General features: G+C 42.7%; 1 protein-coding gene across 6 annotated transcripts in view; it reads left to right on the top strand.

The window, feature by feature from the left end:
• The window catches only part of LOC117396904 (SLIT-ROBO Rho GTPase-activating protein 2-like), an 86655-nt gene extending 69461 nt beyond the window's left edge, over positions 1-17194 (top strand). For 3 of the 6 annotated variants that reach the window (XM_059004849.1, XM_059004847.1, XM_059004848.1), the window contains exons 12-23: positions 956-983; positions 1485-1515; positions 4494-4554; positions 4762-4839; positions 5474-5608; positions 5727-5832; positions 6580-6804; positions 9145-9224; positions 9646-9844; positions 10616-10768; positions 11609-11933; positions 13410-17194. In XM_059004849.1, the coding sequence (XP_058860832.1) occupies positions 956-983; positions 1485-1515; positions 4494-4554; positions 4762-4839; positions 5474-5608; positions 5727-5832; positions 6580-6804; positions 9145-9224; positions 9646-9844; positions 10616-10768; positions 11609-11933; positions 13410-13838 (1850 nt within the window). In that variant the 3' untranslated portion in view covers positions 13839-17194. The remainder of the gene's footprint in view (positions 1-955; positions 984-1484; positions 1516-4493; positions 4555-4761; positions 4840-5473; positions 5609-5726; positions 5833-6579; positions 6805-9144; positions 9225-9645; positions 9845-10615; positions 10769-11608; positions 11934-13409) is intronic. The other 3 variants (XM_059004852.1, XM_059004850.1, XM_059004851.1) reach the window with 3 other exon arrangements.
• Positions 17195-18698: the final 1504 nt, after the last annotated feature.

Raw genomic sequence — 18698 nt, 5'->3', positions numbered from 1 at the left:
TGAGGGATATCTGAGGCCTCTCCTCCATATCCATGTTCAGATCGGAGATTAAAACCTAAGAAATGTAAGAAACTAGCACCTAGCAATTTGTTTTCAGACTTTCTATTCGATCCAGCGCGCGCTGGAGAAGGCTATTCTGCAGCATTGACAGAACGCCAGTGATTGAAGTCACATGGCGTTGCCTCATGCGTGGAATATTTTGAGTTGCCCACTTAAACCGTTGTGTGTTCTGCTTCTCCAACTCATAATTTACACCTCAGTATTTAGAACGGCTTTTATGCAGCAGCTGGAGTCCAGTCTGCATCCCCCCCCCCTTTTTTTTTTAAATAGCTTAATTACAGTATTAAGAAAAAATCCCATTTAGCTGCACACGCGATTGGCATTGCCTGGAAAATAGGAATGTTGAGTCTCGGTAGACTGGGTGAGGCTCTAGTGTCCCGTTTGGAGAGACTGGGACTTTATGACTGTAATGGTCAAAACTCAGGCAAATCTAAATAATGCAGCTGTTTAAATATTTTATAACGGATCCAAGGTTATGAAAATCAAACATCCAACCGTGCTCCTTCGTCTCTTTACTTTTATTTCAGTTCGTAAAAATAAATCATATTTTAATCACTCAAAGTTCCTATTTTAATGATAAATGATTATGTTTAAGATCCACAGCTGTCTGCATCCATTGGACTGACCCCTGTGTCTTTACAGGGACTCTCTAGCGTATTGTGCAGATATAAATCAAAGCGTAAATGTGTTGTTCAGATGGGAATGTGAGTTCCTCGCTGGGATGCAGCTGCTCGTGGGCGGGCGGATCTCTGGACGTTCGGTCGGTCGTCAGGCCGGCAGGAAGGGTGTCAGGGGATGGGACACTTGGTTAGAAACAGGCATTTCCTCCACTCTGCCGATCAGATGGACTAACCGTTGTATTTCTCTCTCTCCCTCTCTCGCTGACTCCCTGTAGGCCAAAGGACTGATTGCTCCCTTGCCAGGTAGGTGTGTCGGAGGAAGGGAACTTACACACACTTTCAAAGGGGAAGCCCTGGGTTAATTGTCTGTTTTGTTTGTAAATTAGTCTTTTATTTCCCAATGCTGCTTAAATAGCAATGTGTTCCATTCTAACCCTCATCAAGTTCAATTTCTATTATTGTTATTATTATTATTTTTTTTTTTTGGCGAATGCCTGTGACTTGTGGAACCTTTTGAAGTGCTCGGGTAGAACGTTCAGTGTTTGAGATGGAATGTTTTCCAGTGGAAGGGTGGACTGGGGATTAGGAAGAGGTTTTCACTAACAGATAAAATGTGTGTGTTGCCTTTGGCAGTAACTTCTCATTCATTTTTGTGATCATTGTGTAGCTGAAGTTGTTAAATGTGTAGTTCTGTCATGGAGGGGGGGGGGGGAGCGGTGGGCGGGTCTAACAGTTTGTATAAATACGATGCACTCGTTCGTTTGACCTTGTGTAATCCGAATCTATTTCTTTTTTCTCTATTAGTGGAAGGAGGAACTCATCTGTGCGGAAGCAGGTAATTTTCACTTTACTAAAAGGAGGCAGGGGTGCAACAGCAAGAAATAGACACTGGTTATCAGCCTGTGTACATCGGCGTACAATGCCGTTTCAAACAGTTCTCTGCAGATCCAAAACCATGAATTGACAATGCTTTTTAGCCAGCTCTGATGCATGAGAACATTACCAAGTCCGAATCGTTTGGATTGAAAAAAGAATTCATTCATTCCTATTCAAAAAAAGGATCATTTTGACATTCAGAACACACAAAAAAAAACACAATACCTTCAAAACATGTTATGGTAAATAAATGCTTTTTACGAAATAATCCATTTTGAATCTAAAACTAATCTTGAACTGTCAGACTGTATAACTGATGTTTTTAAGCATGGAGAAAATGTATATAGGGGTTCATGGAAGGCACAGAATCTATAAATGCTTAGCAGTTAAACAAAACAGACGTGCGCACACACCCAAACAAACCGCTGAAATAGACATACGTTAAAGTGACATTTTGTTTTATTTATTTATGTATTTATTTATTTATTTATTTATTTATTTATTTATGTATTTATTTATTTATTTATTTATAAGAAACGTTATTGTACAGTAATTCTGACCCCAAAGGGATTGTGCCTTGTCTTGGCTTTGATGCCCTGTAATTATCATTTGTTATAAATGTATTTTTAGAATGCCTACCCTTTTACTGAAAAAAGAACATGACTGTGGTTTAAATGTTGCCCGGTAATCCATTTTACTACACATACACACACACACACACCAACATGCACCCTGCCTGCAAACACAAGTGGCAGCAGTGCTAGTACTGCCCCCTGCTGTTCTGGAATACTAGTTCACGTCTACAGTTGTAGCCATAAGTTTAAGGGCAGCCAGCATGCCTAACTCATAAACCCGTGAGGTTGGGAAGCTGTTTTAAAGGGTATACCCCCCTCCATCCAGAAGCCAGATGTTAACTGAATCTCATTTATTCGTGAATGCTTCCGTTCCTAACAGGGGGTCCCGTTCCCCCAAGGTGGGAAAACAAGGAATACAGAAAAGAAAACAAAAATATCTCCTCTATATCTTGTTACAATGATAGCCTTTGTTTTCTTTTCTCCTCGGCGTCCTTCAGCGTGCTGTCAGTCATTGTCTGCAGTGTTCTGAGCCACTTGCACTATTCCAAGCTGTGACCCACGAAGTTCCTTTCTCGTTGCGTGGCTTCATCTCATGAATTCCTTTGCGAGGAGAGAAACAGAAAGCATTCTGTATACCCTACTGTCCTAAGAGTGTGGTTTTTAATATAATTGCATGCACTCTAGGTACAAGTCCGTTGGTTGTAGTTACAATTTTCCCTTTGGAACCTTAACTCGGTCAACAACAAGGCAAACTGGTCTAATGGTCTAGGTCCATTTTTGTATGACCTATTTCCATATAAGATGCTGATTTCATTAGTTAAAACAGTGGTTTTTATTTGATTTGTATAATAATATTAAATAAGTTAAAGATGCCAGTCTTTGTTCAGTTCGTTGTCAGTCTCAAATGGACAGTTTATTGTCTTGTCCCTAATGATTTGGCCACAGCTGTAGGGTGCAGGAAGGCAGGGGATTGAACCCATCTGCTCAGTAGCAGTCTTTTTGCTCAGTGGACAGGATGTTGTTCAAGCTGTGCTTCATGTCACAAACTTGGAAACTTAACAGTGCCCTGCGGAGTTGGCACGGTGAAAATTAAAAATGTCCAACCGTTTCTCATTTGTTAACTTTCCTCTGTTAACCAGTGTCTATGCATATTCATCTTTTACGATACCAGGACAGAACTCTAATATGTGATACATCACTTAGAGAAGGAAAGCTTGTTCATTTGCTTGTTGCTTTAGTAAAAAAAAAATAACGATTTTATACTGGGCTCCATGTTCACCAGGACGTTTTGGAGCCGTTCAGGCTTTAAAAATCACACTGCAGTGCATTCTGGTACTTGTAGTCCAGTGTAAAGAAAAGAGACAAGTAATGGGTACCTGAATGCATTGAATGATATTGCAGGGCAGTGGAAAGGCAGCGGAGTGCATGCAATGCTGCTACCCAGTCGGCCAGGGTGTCCTCAGCTCACCACGCACCAGCGACCCCTGTAGTCTGGCCGGGCGCCTGCGGGCTTGCCTGTAAGCTGCCCAGGGCTACGCTGTCCTCTGCCGCTGTAGCTCTGGGTGGCTGCATGGTGAGTCTGCAGTGTGTAAAAAAGCGGGCGGCTGACGGCACACGCTTCGGAAGACGGCGTGTGTTCATCTTCGCCCCTCCTGAGTCAGCACAGGGGTGGTAGCGGTGGGCTGAGCCTAAGAATAATTGGACACTACTAAATTGGGGAGAAAACAATAAAAATAATTGGCAACCACTAAATTTAAATAAATAAATAAAAATAACAAAAAAATAAAAACTTTTCTGCCCTGGGTATGTTCCCACACCTATTTAATTTTCTCATTGTCAAAGCAAATATATGGGACACTGGACAGCAAAGGGTTAACATGCATTGATTCTGTATAAATTATTATATTGTAAGTATCCTTTAGTATTTGCTATCATTCTTTTAAACACTGAAACATACAAAATGAAATGTCACCGACCAAATCTGTTTTGAGGGTTTAATAATAAAAAAAAAATTACAAAATCATTGAGATTTGAAGGATTCTGGCTGCCTTTTAAAATCTGACCTCAGGCTTCAGTTCCACCGCTGTGCCTAGTCAAGAAACAACATAACGAAACGGTATCCTAGCAACCGTAGGTTTCTGTTGGCTTATACCCCAGTGCACATTACCATGGTACAGTAAGCGTGAAGGGATTTTGAAGTGCAGTGACAGACGTGTGTGTGTGGAGATATATATGTATATGTATAACCCCTGGCGCTTGTGTGTTATAAAGAGGCTGAATAGCTGTTGATCATATATACAGTAGAACGAGAGACAAATACCAGGAGAATTCCAGTTTTTGACTTATTTATCTGTTCATGTAGGATGCAAGCCAAGTTATTCCCCTGATGGTTGAAAGCTGTATAAGATTCATCAGCCGACATGGTAGGTTCATTTTCATGGCTTTTTTTTTCTAAATTCATACCTCTATTTTACAATCTCTCCTTCGCTCTCTCTCTCTCTCTCTCTCTTCTGCTGTATAGGTTCTGTGTCAGCGTTACTTGCTTTTTTAAACATGTTCTTTATGTTTGCTCAGAGTAATAATGTGCAAACTGAGAATAACAAATGTAATGAACTTTTCTTTTGCTCAAGGCCTGCAGCATGAAGGCATTTTCAGAGTGTCTGGATCACAAGTGGAGGTCAATGACATTAAGAACTCGTTTGAGAGAGGTGAGGGTTATTTTCTCTGTTTTTGCTTAATCAATTTAATGCGGTACCTATCCCTTTCCCTGGATGTTGTTGTTGGTATAAATGAAGGACATTGCACTGCTTGTTTCTCCCTCTAGGCACGAGAGAGAGAAAGAGATAGAGAGAGAGAGATTTATATTCATATGCAGCTGAATGTAGAGAAGCTGCCTGTGCAACACATTTCCATCATGCTTTACATTGACCGGCTGGTAACGAACTGGAATCACAGCTAATTATTAGAAACTCTCATCAGTCACTAAGAATTAAAAGACGGCTAGGTAGACACCCACAGCTAATGACCTTGTGTTGCTGTCTCACTGCTACTCCCCTTATAAAAATGTCCATAGTAAAAGAATAGCAAGGCAAAGCATAGTGAGGGCATAGATAAGCAAAGAATAGCAAGGTATGGTAAAGCATATTAATAAACATGGTAAGCTATGGGAAATGCATAGTGTAACCATAGGGAAAAGTAGGGTAAAACTGCAAAAGTACTGTATAGAAATACCATGGTAAACCTTTATAAGGGTTGGTACCTGGATGGATGGACTGACAGATAGGTGTGGGTACTGTAGGTAGCTCTCCCTGTTTGTAAACGTCTCCTCTCTGCCTGTCCCAGGCGAGGATCCGCTTGCAGGAGACCAGAATGACCACGACATGGACTCCATCGCAGGAGTGCTCAAGCTCTACTTCCGAGGCCTGGAGAACACGCTCTTCCCCAAGGAAGTCTTTCAAGACCTCATTGCCGGAGTGTGTGAGTATCCCTTTCCCTGTGGAATACCCGCAGTGTGTTCCTGTGCACATCCCCCACAGAAAGGTGTGCTTTGTATCCCATGTGGCTGACCTGCCTTGCTTGTTTTTTTGGTTCACAGCGATGGAGAACCTCCAGGAGAGAGCTCTGCACATCCGGAAGGTCCTGCTGCTGCTGCCCAAACACACCCTGATCATCATGAGATACCTGTTTGCGTTCCTCAGCCAGTACGTTCATTATCCTGTTAATGCAGATGTCCTGTGCCTTGTTTTGCATAGTGAGTCAGAAACGCTGTCCACTAAAAGCTGCAGTGAAGTAGTATAGCATCTGATTTCAGTGTTCAAGGTCACAGGAGAGATAGAGTGGGAATGTGTTAGACAGTAATATCATCGCTCTTATTTGCCAAGCATTTATGAATAGGCCGCTGTTTAATAGTTGCCATGGCTTGGTAACCAGTCCTTAAATAATTCTGATTTGTTATAAGTGTTTCCATGTCTGGTGTCTGGGGTTTGGGGGAATTCAGTCAGTGTACGGGGAGCAGATTAAGAGCTTGGGTGATTTCACAATGGTTCCCTGTTCCAGACAAGACACTGAGAAGGATTCCTCGCCTCCCCCTCTCAAATCTTCAGTTTCCTCTCCGAAGCTCAGATCATAGAGTGGGGTGGATCGGGGGGCCCTGAGTCGCATTAGTCTGTAGTGTAGCCAATGTGAGGTTATTTTACAAGGTTTGTTATTTTGAATCTCAATTACAAAACTGTGCGAACCCTTAAGATCCCCTCTCTCTCTCTCTCTCTCTCGCTCTCGCTCTCGCTCTCGCTCTCTCTCTCTCTCTCTCTCTCTCTCTCTCTCTCTCTCTCTCTCTCTCTCTCTCTCTCTCTCTCTCTCTCTCTCTCTCTCTCTCTCTCTCTCTCTCTCTCTCTCTCTCTCTCTCTCTCTCTCTCTCTCTCTCTCTCTCTCTCTCTCTCTCTCTCTAGCCTGTCTCAGTACAGCGATGACAACATGATGGACCCCTACAACCTGGCTATTTGCTTCGGCCCCACGCTGATGTCAGTCCCCGAGTGCCACGACCAGGTCACCTCCCAGGCGCACGTAAACGAGCTGATCAAAACCATCATCATCCACCACGAGACCATCTTTCCTGGGCCCAGGGAGCTGGAGGGCCCCGTGTACGAGTGCGGAGTCACCGCTGAGGAGTACTGGTAAGTCGGACGCAGCTAGCACAGCAAACCCCAGGCTTTACCGGCCTGGCGCCAGCATTCTGTCTCAATCCATCAGCTCTTCAAACAAATGATTATGTGTGCATGCTTTTAATTAATTATTTTTCTGTGTAAGACAGTGTTTAATGGTTTAATTATTCTATACAATATGTTGTTTTCTGTAAAGTTGCTTGGTGCTGAAAGCTGATGGTAGACTGTACATTGTAAACTTTAGGCAGTTTGGAGATACCAAAATACACACATGCACGCCTTACTCTGCCTCAGCCTTTAAAGGGTTAACCATGATGCTATTCATAGGATTACATTTTAATTATTATCCTTATAGGAGCTTTAAGATAACTGATGTTTTATGCAGTGTTAGCATTAAACACTGCGCCCAGTTTTTGCTATTTGGTACTTTTTGAAAAGACATTAATAAGGACAGCAGCACCACAATTCAAATGTAATCCTGGGGTATGTTATTGCTGTGGGTCCCAGGAGCAGCAAAGCTTTCAGATGGTAAGGGGACTTCTTATAAAGTGTTAAAATATGTAATTTGAAGCTATTGGCAAAGGGGGTTCTTTGAAAAAAACGCTGAGGTAGGTTCCGAGTCCATTATAACGATCAGGGGAGGAGTAAAACTGAAGCACAAGCTCCGGAATGGGAGGAAAGGGGCTTTTAAAACCCAGCAGGGGAACGCCTTTTAAGTTTTCCTCTTTTTTTAAAAGGCCGCTTTCGGACACGGGTATTGCGCTGCTAACATCATTCCCCGACTTCATGAGCTCTTTCATCTGCAAGCTGTTGAAGCGATCTGAAGCTTGATCCAAGCGACCCTGGAGGACGGGAGAAGGGGCGGGCGGGGGGATTAGATGAGTCTCGGAGCCGAGAGGCCCCACTTGAGAGGAGCGTGTTACTGAAGGCAGCAGTCACAGATCAAAACACCTTGGCTATGAACCAGTTTCACCAAAAGGAAATCCTGAAACAATGATACCGTAGCTGCCCTTTACTGAAACATCCCTTCTTTACCGAAACGTCCCTTGTCTCTTTAAGTGTTGGGGGCCTGGAATCTACATTCAATTGCATTGCTATGCACGATTAAACTATCCTGGAGTCTTTCCTACTACTAGATTGATAGGACTGTACACAAGCAATAGTACAGTAACCCCTGTTACTGGGCAGTCTGTAACAATCCTTTCTGTTTTTAATTTTAAAAATGTAGGACTTTTCATTTGCTTGTTCTAATTTCCTCAGTCCTGAAGTGGAAAGGTGTGCTGTACAGCACACAGGAGCTTTGGCAATTCCTGACAATGCCTTGGCAATAAAGAACAGGCAGATTTAAAAGCTTATAACTTGATCCAAACCGACAGTAAAAATCCCACAGGAACTCGTAAATCTTTATCCAAGGAGATTTAAAAGATCTAGGAAAAGCTCATATATATTTTTTATTGTTTTTTTTTTTTATCATTTTTGCAAAAGGTGAATCCTAGACGTGTTACCACAGCAGGCAGATGCTTCGAAAACCAGTGCTGTTATTCTTGTTGGCTCAGCTCTGTACACTGGAGTTTAAAAAATAGATTGTCCTGCTGTGTGTGTGTGTGTGTGTGTGTGGGAGAGAGGGACTCTTAAGTGCATGAGATCCCGCCTCCGAGCACTGCTTTTGGAGCCTGCGAGGGAAACATTAGCCTTCAATGCGATAGCACCCCTGGGGTGATCTCAAGGTCTCGAGTTTCTACATTAACGTGCTGCGGAGGTTTATGGTACCTAGTAATGAATTAGCCAGGCCAGGGCAGGGGGTCTGAGAAGGAATGCATTGAGGATGGCGTTGGAGAGAGCTGTGAAGTGGTGCAGTGTTTGTGTGGGAGGGGTTTAGGGGAGGCAGCTTCTCATCTTCCATCTGCATGCTTCACAGCTGCAATCTGAATTTCTGTTCAATACAGATGTCACGCTACCGGACAGCGAGGGTCACGAATATTGCATACTGCAGTTTTATTTTATTTTATTATTGCTTTTTTTTAGCAGTGCTCAGTGTATTTTCAAAAAAAATATTTACCATACATTCCATCTAATTTCCCAACTGTTTAAAATGTAAACATGTTTAACGTATAAGAAAAACATTATTTTGAAATATCACGACATTTAAATCACATCTAGCCAGGGGCCTGGAGAACACTACAGTACACTACTTACCATTTACCATTACATTCTTCTGAAATTAAAAATAATATCCAAGTGAAAAGGCAATTAAATGTTGTCTAATCCCTCCCAAAAAGTCCTGTTTAAATGATTAAAGGTCGTATTTGGAAATGCCTTTGTGAATGTTTCTGACCTGCACTCGTTTTACAGTGACAGCCCCCACAGCGATCCTCCATTGGCAGAAGACTCCGTGCAAGATATCGTCAGCGAACATCACAACAGCGAGGACGGTAGGTGTTTAGGAAAATGGCTGAATTTAACAGGCATGCAGCTGAACTACAGTCTCTAGTACCACCAGCAAAACATCAAGTAATTTGAGTAAGTGCTTCACAGCTTACACAGTGCCTGGCGATATCGGTCTTGCACGTGAGGATGTACCAAAACCCACTACAACAGGGGTGTCCAATCACATTCCTGGAGGGACTGGGTGGAAGTTTAATTGGTTAAATTAAACAATTTAGAACAGGGCTGGAACAAAGACCAGGAGTGGAAGAGCCAACTTTAAACACCCCTGGACTAAAACTTCTCTCATTGAACTACTTCAGTTTATTTTAGTATTTGAAAATGCAGCACTCTTGAGTGTTTTAATAGTTATGACTGTGCTTTTTATCTGACCAATAAAAGTTCTACCTCTTTCTCTGGCTAATCCAGGGTCCTTGCTCCTTTCAGAGTCTGAGTCCATCGAAGCCATCGCCAGGTTCGACTACGGGGGCCGCACAGCTCGGGAGCTGTCCTTCAAGAAGGGGGCCTCGCTGCTGCTCTACCATCGCGCCTCTGACGACTGGTGGGAGGGGCGCCATAATGGTGTGGATGGGCTGGTACCACACCAGTACATCGTGGTGCAGGACACGTAAGGCAGATCCATTCATAATGACATGCGCTGTTAATGAGGGATGATTCTCTGCTGCTTGGATCATCATTGGAATTGCGGACTAACTATCCCAGCAAAAATCGTTAACATTTACCACCACAATCTGCCTTGAGGAGTCTTTCCAGAAGCATGGTCTGTTCGTAGTTAATAAGAAAACAGCAGAAACACAGTATGCAGGTGAACACACATAGGACATGAAACAGGCTGTAAATACATATAGAAGTAACCCTTTAATGTAAAGGCATAGCGGTTCCAGTGTTGGGCAGTGTGTTTGGAGAGTGTCCCATATAGAAGACTGCCTCCCAGGGTACAAATCTGAGCAGCGGGACACAGACTGCCGCCTTTCCCCCTCCTCAGAGAGCACGTCCGCAGACACTGATTGTAGGGGACAGTAACGAATCACAGGCTGTCACAGGGCTGAGCCGGTGAGCAGAGCACATCAAGAGAAATGTCTGAAACGAATAGGCTCAGTTCAGTGAAACAATATCATAAATCTTCAAGATTCTTCTCTTTACAGCTGTAGGGGGAAATGGCAACACTTCAGTTTAATGATCCTGTTAACAGTCACTAATGCATTTACTGTTGTAAAGGATGTTCAAAACTAGGCTACTAACAACAAAAGGCTAAAACAACACAGTGTTATAACATGTTACTAATATAGTAGACAGATTGAAAAAACAGAAAAAGCTTTTTGGTGTCTGGTTAAAGGAAGCAGAGGCTAGAAACTCTTTTCCTGGTTGCTTTCCTCAGGGAGGACGGTTTGTCCGAGAGGGCCAGTCCCAAATCGGAACTGGAAGCTGCGCCGGACGGAGCACACTCGGAGGAGAAGGTGTCCACTAGGGTCAGTGTCAGCTCTCCCACTGGGGGCCACGTGGCGGATATCTACCTAGCGAACCTCAACAAGTAAGAGACCCTGCTTCCTTCGGAGGGGATGTGCTGCTTTGAGCCTGTACACTGCGCACGCTTGTGTTCTGTCAAGTGCTATAACATCATCGCACAAGCACTGCCTTTCTGCTGAGGTGTATTGCCTGCAGTGTAAGCTTAACGACAAGAGCCTAATAAAACTACAGCAACTGAACTGAAAAGGTTTTAGAAAATCTCATTTGTTTTCCCCTGATTTTCTGAAATGTCCCATCTTTAAAAGTCTACGTTATTTCTTTCAAATCCACTTTAACTTGGCCATGTTATATGTTCAAGCATCTGGTCCAGTAAAAGGTATTGGCTGCACCAGCTTTTCCCCTCTGAAGGCCTCGATTTCAAATGACATTTTTTAAACAGCCTTTTAAACTGTTTCAGGAAAGACTAGCTCCTGGTTTGTTCCTCCCATTTTTCGTACTTAAGGTATTTTTAAAAGGGTCGCTGCTCAATTTGGAACTCATTAAATCCTGAGGACGGATGTTGCTTTAGTGACAGCCTCAAGACACCTACTCAAAGAGCGTGGACCAGAAAAAGCTCTTAATTCTCGTGCCAGTGTGTTTTGCCAAGCACCATGCCATTGGGGACTAAAGCTTGGCTGAAAGGCATAATTATTATTCTATATACATAGCAAGCCGCTCTTGGTTTATTCAAGTACAGCGTCCCAGCTTCTTGCTATTTCCACACATTTATACTGCAGCAGTGCTTTTAATAGATCTCTTGCTACTGCTAAACCATACAGAGTACAGGTATTTATAGCATATTGTTCTCAATGCTTGTTTGTATGAGCTTGACCTTCACTCAATATTGTGCTCTTTGTGGCTGCAGACTAAGGAAGCGCCCCGAGTCTGCAAGCATCAGGAGGACCTTCCGGCCCAGCGAGGGCCACGGTCCAGGGGATGGGCCGCCAGGGGCCATGGCTAGTCCTAGAGCCACCTCCATGCCAGTGGGCAGCCTGCCGAAAGAGGGTCCGGAGAAACGGCCAGTCAGCGCCCATGGGGGCCTCAACTCCATCACCCGGCACTCCTCCCTCAAGACCAAGGTGGAGAGCCCGCAGTTACGCAAAGCAGCCACCGCAGGGCGCTCCAAGAGCTTCAGCAACCACCGGCCGCTGGACCCTGAAGTCATTGCCCAGGTAGAGCACAGCTCGCAGGTGTGTACTACAAATATATACATCTATACGTATAAGCCATGGCTTGCTACTGCTGTGTGTACCGTACAGTGTGTGGTGCTGTGAGATGTGACATTGAACCAGGGGTGGGCAACTCCACTCTTCAACAGGTATTCCAGTCCACGTTTTTATAGATCGCATTGACCCTAGGAATTTTAATCAATTTGAAATCAATTATGTAAAACTAGGACCAGGGCGATCCACTGAAATATTCATACACTGGAGTTTCTGAGCCCTGGTAATAGTTGTGCTATGCATGCAAGTTCAAGTTCAGGGCGATGCCCTTGTGGTTTATTTTTTTGTCTTTTTCTGTGCTGATTTGTTATACCTTGGATCTTGGTTTTGGATGCAAGTTCAGCTCAGTTCTTCACAGTCTACCGTACCCTCCAGTGAGAACAAGGCCTGTTTGTCTTGTGCTATTGATTCAGGACCCTGTGCACTTTCGTCTCAGATGGCATCTTCCTAAACGACCCCTTACAGGTCCTCTTTGGTTACAGGAGTACAATTTAGGTATTGTGTTGTGCCCCCCCTTCTGAGCTTTCTAATCGCTAATAATCCAGATCCATTCGTTATGCACACTGACACTGTGGCTCCTATCGTATGACAGCAGCCTCAACATTGTTGAGTCTGTTCTCTGCAGTGCTGCTTGCGGTGGTAATGTGATTAAAGGTATAATGTTACTTTGTCTAATACTAACAGCGACTTTCAGTGAGGGAATTAGAAAGTGAGACTTGGGAGCTATGAACTCTTAAGCCGAGGTTCCCCACTCAGGCCAGCTTAATGTACTGTGCAGACCATCTCGGTGGATTCAAATGCCATTTTATTTGTGTCGAGTGCCAGAAGAATGAAGTGAATAAAGTCATTTATTATAATAGGTTCCACTGTGCAGAGGCAGAACGAGCTGGATTCATTGTTACAAAGTAGGATAAGAACTGGGTCAAAACTATTTCAAGTAAGACTGCAGTCCATGATTAGGTTATGCTTGTTTGTCTCATTTCTTACAACTGTAGGAATTATCTACGCTCTATAGCGGAATAGTGGACACTAACTATAGCAAAATATATTTAAAAAACTACTTCCTAAAAATAGTGGATAATACTGACTGGGTCTTTATCAGCAAATAGTCTTTTATACCGCATGTTTGCTAAGCTATTGCTTAAGTACTGTTAGCACAAGGAGGGGGGAAAGGTGTTCCTTTAAATAAGCAGGAAATGTTGATATGCAAATCTCAGTTAGAATTTAAATCCAATTAAAATGACAGTAAATTACACCATAAAGGGGGGGGGTAATTTTAACCACAGTATTAATTATTTTGGCACAAAACTTTTGCAACATAAACCGTTTTCTCCTTGAGTCCCATCTTGCTGCTTTAAATCTGTCGCTCTTTGTACAAAACCCTGGTTGCTGTCTGGACTTGAGCTAACACACTAACCCTCCTTGTTTGTCTTCCTCCTCCAGGACATCGAGGCGACGATGAACACAGCCCTGAATGAGCTGCGTGAGCTGGAGAGGCAGAGCAGCGTGAAGCACGCTCCCGACGTGGTGCTGGACACACTGGAGCCCTTGAAGACCTCTCCCTCCCTGCTGGGGCCCACCTCTGAGCCCTCCAGCCCCCTCCACTCCCGCCTGCTCAAGGACTCGGACTCGCACCCCCTGCAGCGCAGCGCCAGCTCAGCCAGCGACGTGCCCAGCTCTTTCCGCCCTTCCAAGACTTCTGCCAAGGCCGCCGCACCCCCACGAGAGGCCAGACCCCCGGTCACCCGGCCCAAACCCATGGTGTACCACAAGACGAACTCCGCCGGCCCTGGCATGGGCTCTCCCACCTCCACCACCCCCCCTACACCCCCGCCACCCCCTCCCCCCACGGATAAATCATGCATAGTGTGAGGCATGAACCAGCCTGGAGGCGGTGTTGGAAAAGGGGGAGAGGATTTGAACCCTGGGACCGCGGGGGCTTGAGAGAGAGAGAAGCCCATATGGCGCTACCTAAATCTAATAATAATAAAAAATAATAATTCTGTGTAAATTAGTTGAGCGCCTCTTTTGCTGCAGTTGTCTAGCTCAGATGAAGTGGGAACTGCCTCCATTTCAGGATTATTTGTCCTTTTTTTTGTTGTTTTGCTTTTTTTCTCTGCCTCCTCCACCACTTTCATCAGAATGATCTGCCATGGTCAGGATAAAGAAACTAAAAAAAGGAGTTTGGACAACTCTCAGATTAACCCAGCAGCAGCAAAGTCTACAAAAACAATGCATGGTTTCTGATTGCTGTTGTGAAAATGGCCCACCAGAAGGGATTTGTTACTGCAGTCTGAGTGGGGAGAGAGTGGAGTCTTCAAAAAAAACAAAAATAGAATAAGAGAAACAGCTCCAGCTTAGACTTAATACAAAGGTAAAAAAAAATGCTCTTTCTTGATTTTGGAGGACTCTTGGACATTAAAAAACAAAAAAAAAAGTGTGTGCTTTTTTTAATTATAAATAAACCTGTACCTATTTAAACATTAATGGGGTCAGGTGTACGTAGTGAAGTGTTGCATTGGAACTTAATACAGCGGGGGAAAGAAACACACACGCTTGTGCCAAACGATATCCCCCTCCCCTTCCAAAGCATATTGACCTGCAAAAGGAGTGCAGGAGTCAAGCAACTTTGAGGATCCACGCACTGTTGACAGGCATTGGTGACTTAGCTTATTTTAATTTAGCATATTCAGTGGTGGGTCTACCTGTGTAATGATCTTCAATCAGTGGACTCCAGGCTGGGATCCCTCTTGTGTAAAGTATAGGCTCTGGGTCTGCAGGACTGAACATGTTTGTTATTAATACTCTACATCCTGTATGAATTGTGATTTTCGCTTGAGCTGTCATGCTGTGAACTTAGCGCTCCTGCAGTGCAGCACAAATTGGTTTTGCCAGACGTGTCCGTCCTCTAATGTTTGTAAAGGGAGTTCGAAAGGCAGTTCGAGAGAGCATGCGTGAAAATGGAAAAATAAATAAGTCCATTAGATCTTCCAGAAAAAAAAAGAAGAAAAAACGGTTGCCTCTCATAACAACAAATTGCTTTTGTATCTTTGTGAACGTATATCTTTAAAGTACTTTTTTTTTTTTTTTTTTTTTGGTAGAGACAGGCAGTAATCGTGCTGATAACTGGAATAATTTGATGTACTTCAATGTCACAAAGTGTAACATTCATCCTACAATAACTGCATTGAATAGGACCAAAGTATATAAACCCATGCTTTATCATATTTATTGTAAGGGTTCATGCAAGTTATGATTTATGATTCTCTCATAAGTATATATATATATATATATAACCACGTATAGCGCAGTGTTCATTTTGGTGGGAAAATAACATTGCAATAAAATCACTTTGCTTAAGGCTAACATTGGCAGTAATACAGTAATACATTTTTTTAATACCGCTTACAATAAACCATAGTTAAATATTCAGACCCCAGAAGGGGGTTTCAAGCTACAGCTAATGAACCAGTTTATCTTCTCACTGTACGCAGATCTGCAGCTGTGTATGCTGTAAGTGTGTTACTGAGGTGATAAACAACCACTATGTACAGTCTGAGTTTCTGAAATCTGAGATCTGTTGTGTTTTTTTCCCTCTGCTATTTACAGGAAACTAATGGAGAAGTAAATCAGTTTACAATGTAATCTCATTGTCAAACATTTGTTCCAAGCAATATAATATAGTTACTGTGTTAGTTACTGCTCAGGAATGGAAACCAGAGAATGGGAATTTGAAGTTTTGTCTTTTATATGGTCTAATTATTTTTCTGATCCTAAAATGGTCTAATTAAAGCAACAGCAATAAAATGGTCTCAATCTGTGAAGCCTCCCTCACCAACCTTCAACCCAAAGTTTACTATAAGTTAATTATGTTCTTAGTGATTTTCAAGGGACCACTAGAGGGCAGTACAAAAAAAAGACGGTATTTCTGATAAGGTTCACTGCTGGGGGATCAGCAATTCACGATTGATTCCAGTGCTAAAGGGATTAAAACTTAGACCATTAATGATGTCATCATTGCTACCTCTTCCCTCTCCTCCCAACACCACCCTTGTGGAATTAGCTTCCCTCTACTACCTGGTCCCTCATGGCCTGCAACAATAGGCTGTGTAGCTCAAACACAGACCTATCCTGAGGATTTGCAATAAGGAAAACCGTACAGAGTAGTAATAACACAGCTGCTTTAGATTGCATCCAGGGACAGTTGAATGAGATTCCTCTCTAAGCTGTAGCAGGTTTCCAATCCCAAAGCCTAAGTCAGGATTCAATGAGAAAATACAGCGATGCTCTATGACCAGTGTTGTGTCTGTTCTTTGGCGCTGTGCAGTCAATCTTCCAGACAGAAGGGGAGACGCTCTGAAAGCCTCACCTGCCCCACTGATTTGTCTCCGGCAGTGTACTTCTGTACTATTTACATCCAAAAGCGTACCTGATGCACTAGGGTCCTAAGAGATTTTGTTTTGTTATACAGACATCGCAGACAGGCATATCTCCTCCCTACATGAGCAGCATTTGCTAAGTCATTAAATACCTAGAGAACCTGGAAATAACACTGCTTGTTTGTGTGGTTGTTCTTTTGAATGGAATTCACACTGTAAGTACCCAATCGGCCTGTTTGTGTGCATCATTGCAGAAATCATGCATTAGGAGAAATGTAGCGGGTTCAAATGCGTTCCATGTGTGACGTTCACCCCAACCTTAATAAAACTGGATTACTGGTATTCTCTGTTTATTTAAGATGTAAGAAATAAGCATTAACTATTAATACATGTGGCGCAAAAGCAAAGCCTTTTTTTTTTTTTTGATTTTTGATTTTGTTGCTCGAAGCTGTACCTAGTACTGTTGTCATGCCACCACTTCCAGCTTTCCAATCTGCATTCAGTTCCCATAATGCACTTGAAATGTCCATTGTGCGGTTGTGTACCGGTTGAGTGGGACCTTTTTTTTCTTATTGGTAGTTCTTGTCTTAAAAAAAATAAATATATACAAAAATAGACTGTAATGTCAATATATTTATAGTTGTCCATTCAAATGTCTATATATTACATGAATAAACCTGTGTTCAAATGTACTTGTATATACAATTTTGTACATTACAGAGGTACATTATTCTTTTGGGTACAAAGCAATAGAAGTTTAGTCTTAAGATAAACCTTATATGAGTATATGTGTAGTTCTTGTAGTAAACCTTTTTTTTTTTTTTAAATAAACATTGCTTGCTATAGATATCCCCGGCTCTCTTCTTTTGTCTCAATGTGTAGTAAGTAGTATGTGATACATTTCACGGTATGTCAAATTCATTGACTGAATAATGTGTTGCTACCTCTGAAGTTGCAACTCCTAAATGTAAAAAAAAATTGCATAAAATCCACATGATACCAAAATGCACTCTGAAAGACTGATAAGTTGTGAAAATTAAAGGCAGTTCACAATTTAGATTGTTACAGAGAATCAGTGCATAAGTGTCCACTCTGAACAATGTGACACTCTTCTGACTGCATGTAGACCAATCAGCAGCTGGCTTTTGAGGCCTTTACCATTCCATAGAGACATGTGACATACTGGCCTTTCATTTCCCTGTTGCAGCCTGGGATTCAGGTGTGACTGTCATGATACTTTTAAGCTTCTTAAAAACATAAGAACATAAGAAAGTTTACAAACAAGAGGAGGCCATTCGGCCCATCTTGTTCGTTTGGTTGTTAGTACCTTATTGATCCCAGAATCTCATCAAGCAGCTTCTTGAAGGATCCCAGGGTGTCGGCTTCAACAACATGTGTCAGCTTCAACAACATTAAGAGAACAGTCATGGTGAACTGGATCACTGTGCACTGTGTTTCAGAGTTCCATGCAAACTACCCTGTGCCTGGCCAGTAGCAGAGCTCCAACATGTTCTGTAATAATGGGTTTTCATTCATATGGTATATTTATGAATTGGCCTGTATTCAGCCCTGTTGCCTCGCCATGTGGTTCAGCTTTTTTGACACGTTTTATTGTCTTCAGCAGTTCTGCATGGAGTTTTGCAGCTGTGCTTGCAAGGTGCTGCTGGTGTCTCCTGCTGGCAGCAGATTTGCAGTTCAGCAGCTGACCGACTACAAGAGACTTACAAGATCACGGCTTCCTTTGAAATAACACGTGTACTGTATCTGGCTCTCAGATATCCTTGTGGGGAGAAACTAGCTCTAGTTTCAGTGGCCTCTTTCATTCTCAATATGGAGAACTCTGTGTATGAGCAGAACCCCACCACATTACTTAATACTTTCCCATTGTTCAGATTATTTTAAAAGCTGTTGGATCAGTCTAATAGACTGTCCATTGTTCCTTTTAGTAAGTAAAATAGTATAAGTGATTGTCGTTTAGTTTTACAGCTGCCTTTTTTTGAGGTTTTCCACTCCAGTGGTGCTACTGAGGTAGGTTATCTTGGCTTGTATTGGAAATGTGTCCAGCAGCTGGGGTTTGTGAGACAGCGCTGAAGGCAAACCAAACGCTTGGCCTGCCGCTGCTCGTCAGCGCTTGACAACACTTCCCTAACGTGTTTGCTTTGATCTAAAACTAGACTACTGAAAAGTGATTTGAATGCCAGTCTATATTTTAACAGAACAAACTTCAATGATAAATACATGACAATACATTTTAAATAATTTTTTTTTTTTTTTTAAATGCATAAATAAAGGCAAAGTCAAGTGAACGCAACAATGCTTACGCTTGCTGAAAGTTTCAATGTTTAATATGAGT

This window comes from Acipenser ruthenus, chromosome 30 (genome assembly GCF_902713425.1).
Source record: "Acipenser ruthenus chromosome 30, fAciRut3.2 maternal haplotype, whole genome shotgun sequence".
Lineage (NCBI taxonomy): Eukaryota > Metazoa > Chordata > Actinopteri > Acipenseriformes > Acipenseridae > Acipenser > Acipenser ruthenus.
Note: the sequence above shows the minus strand (reverse complement) of the source record. Positions and strands in the feature narration are given on the sequence as shown.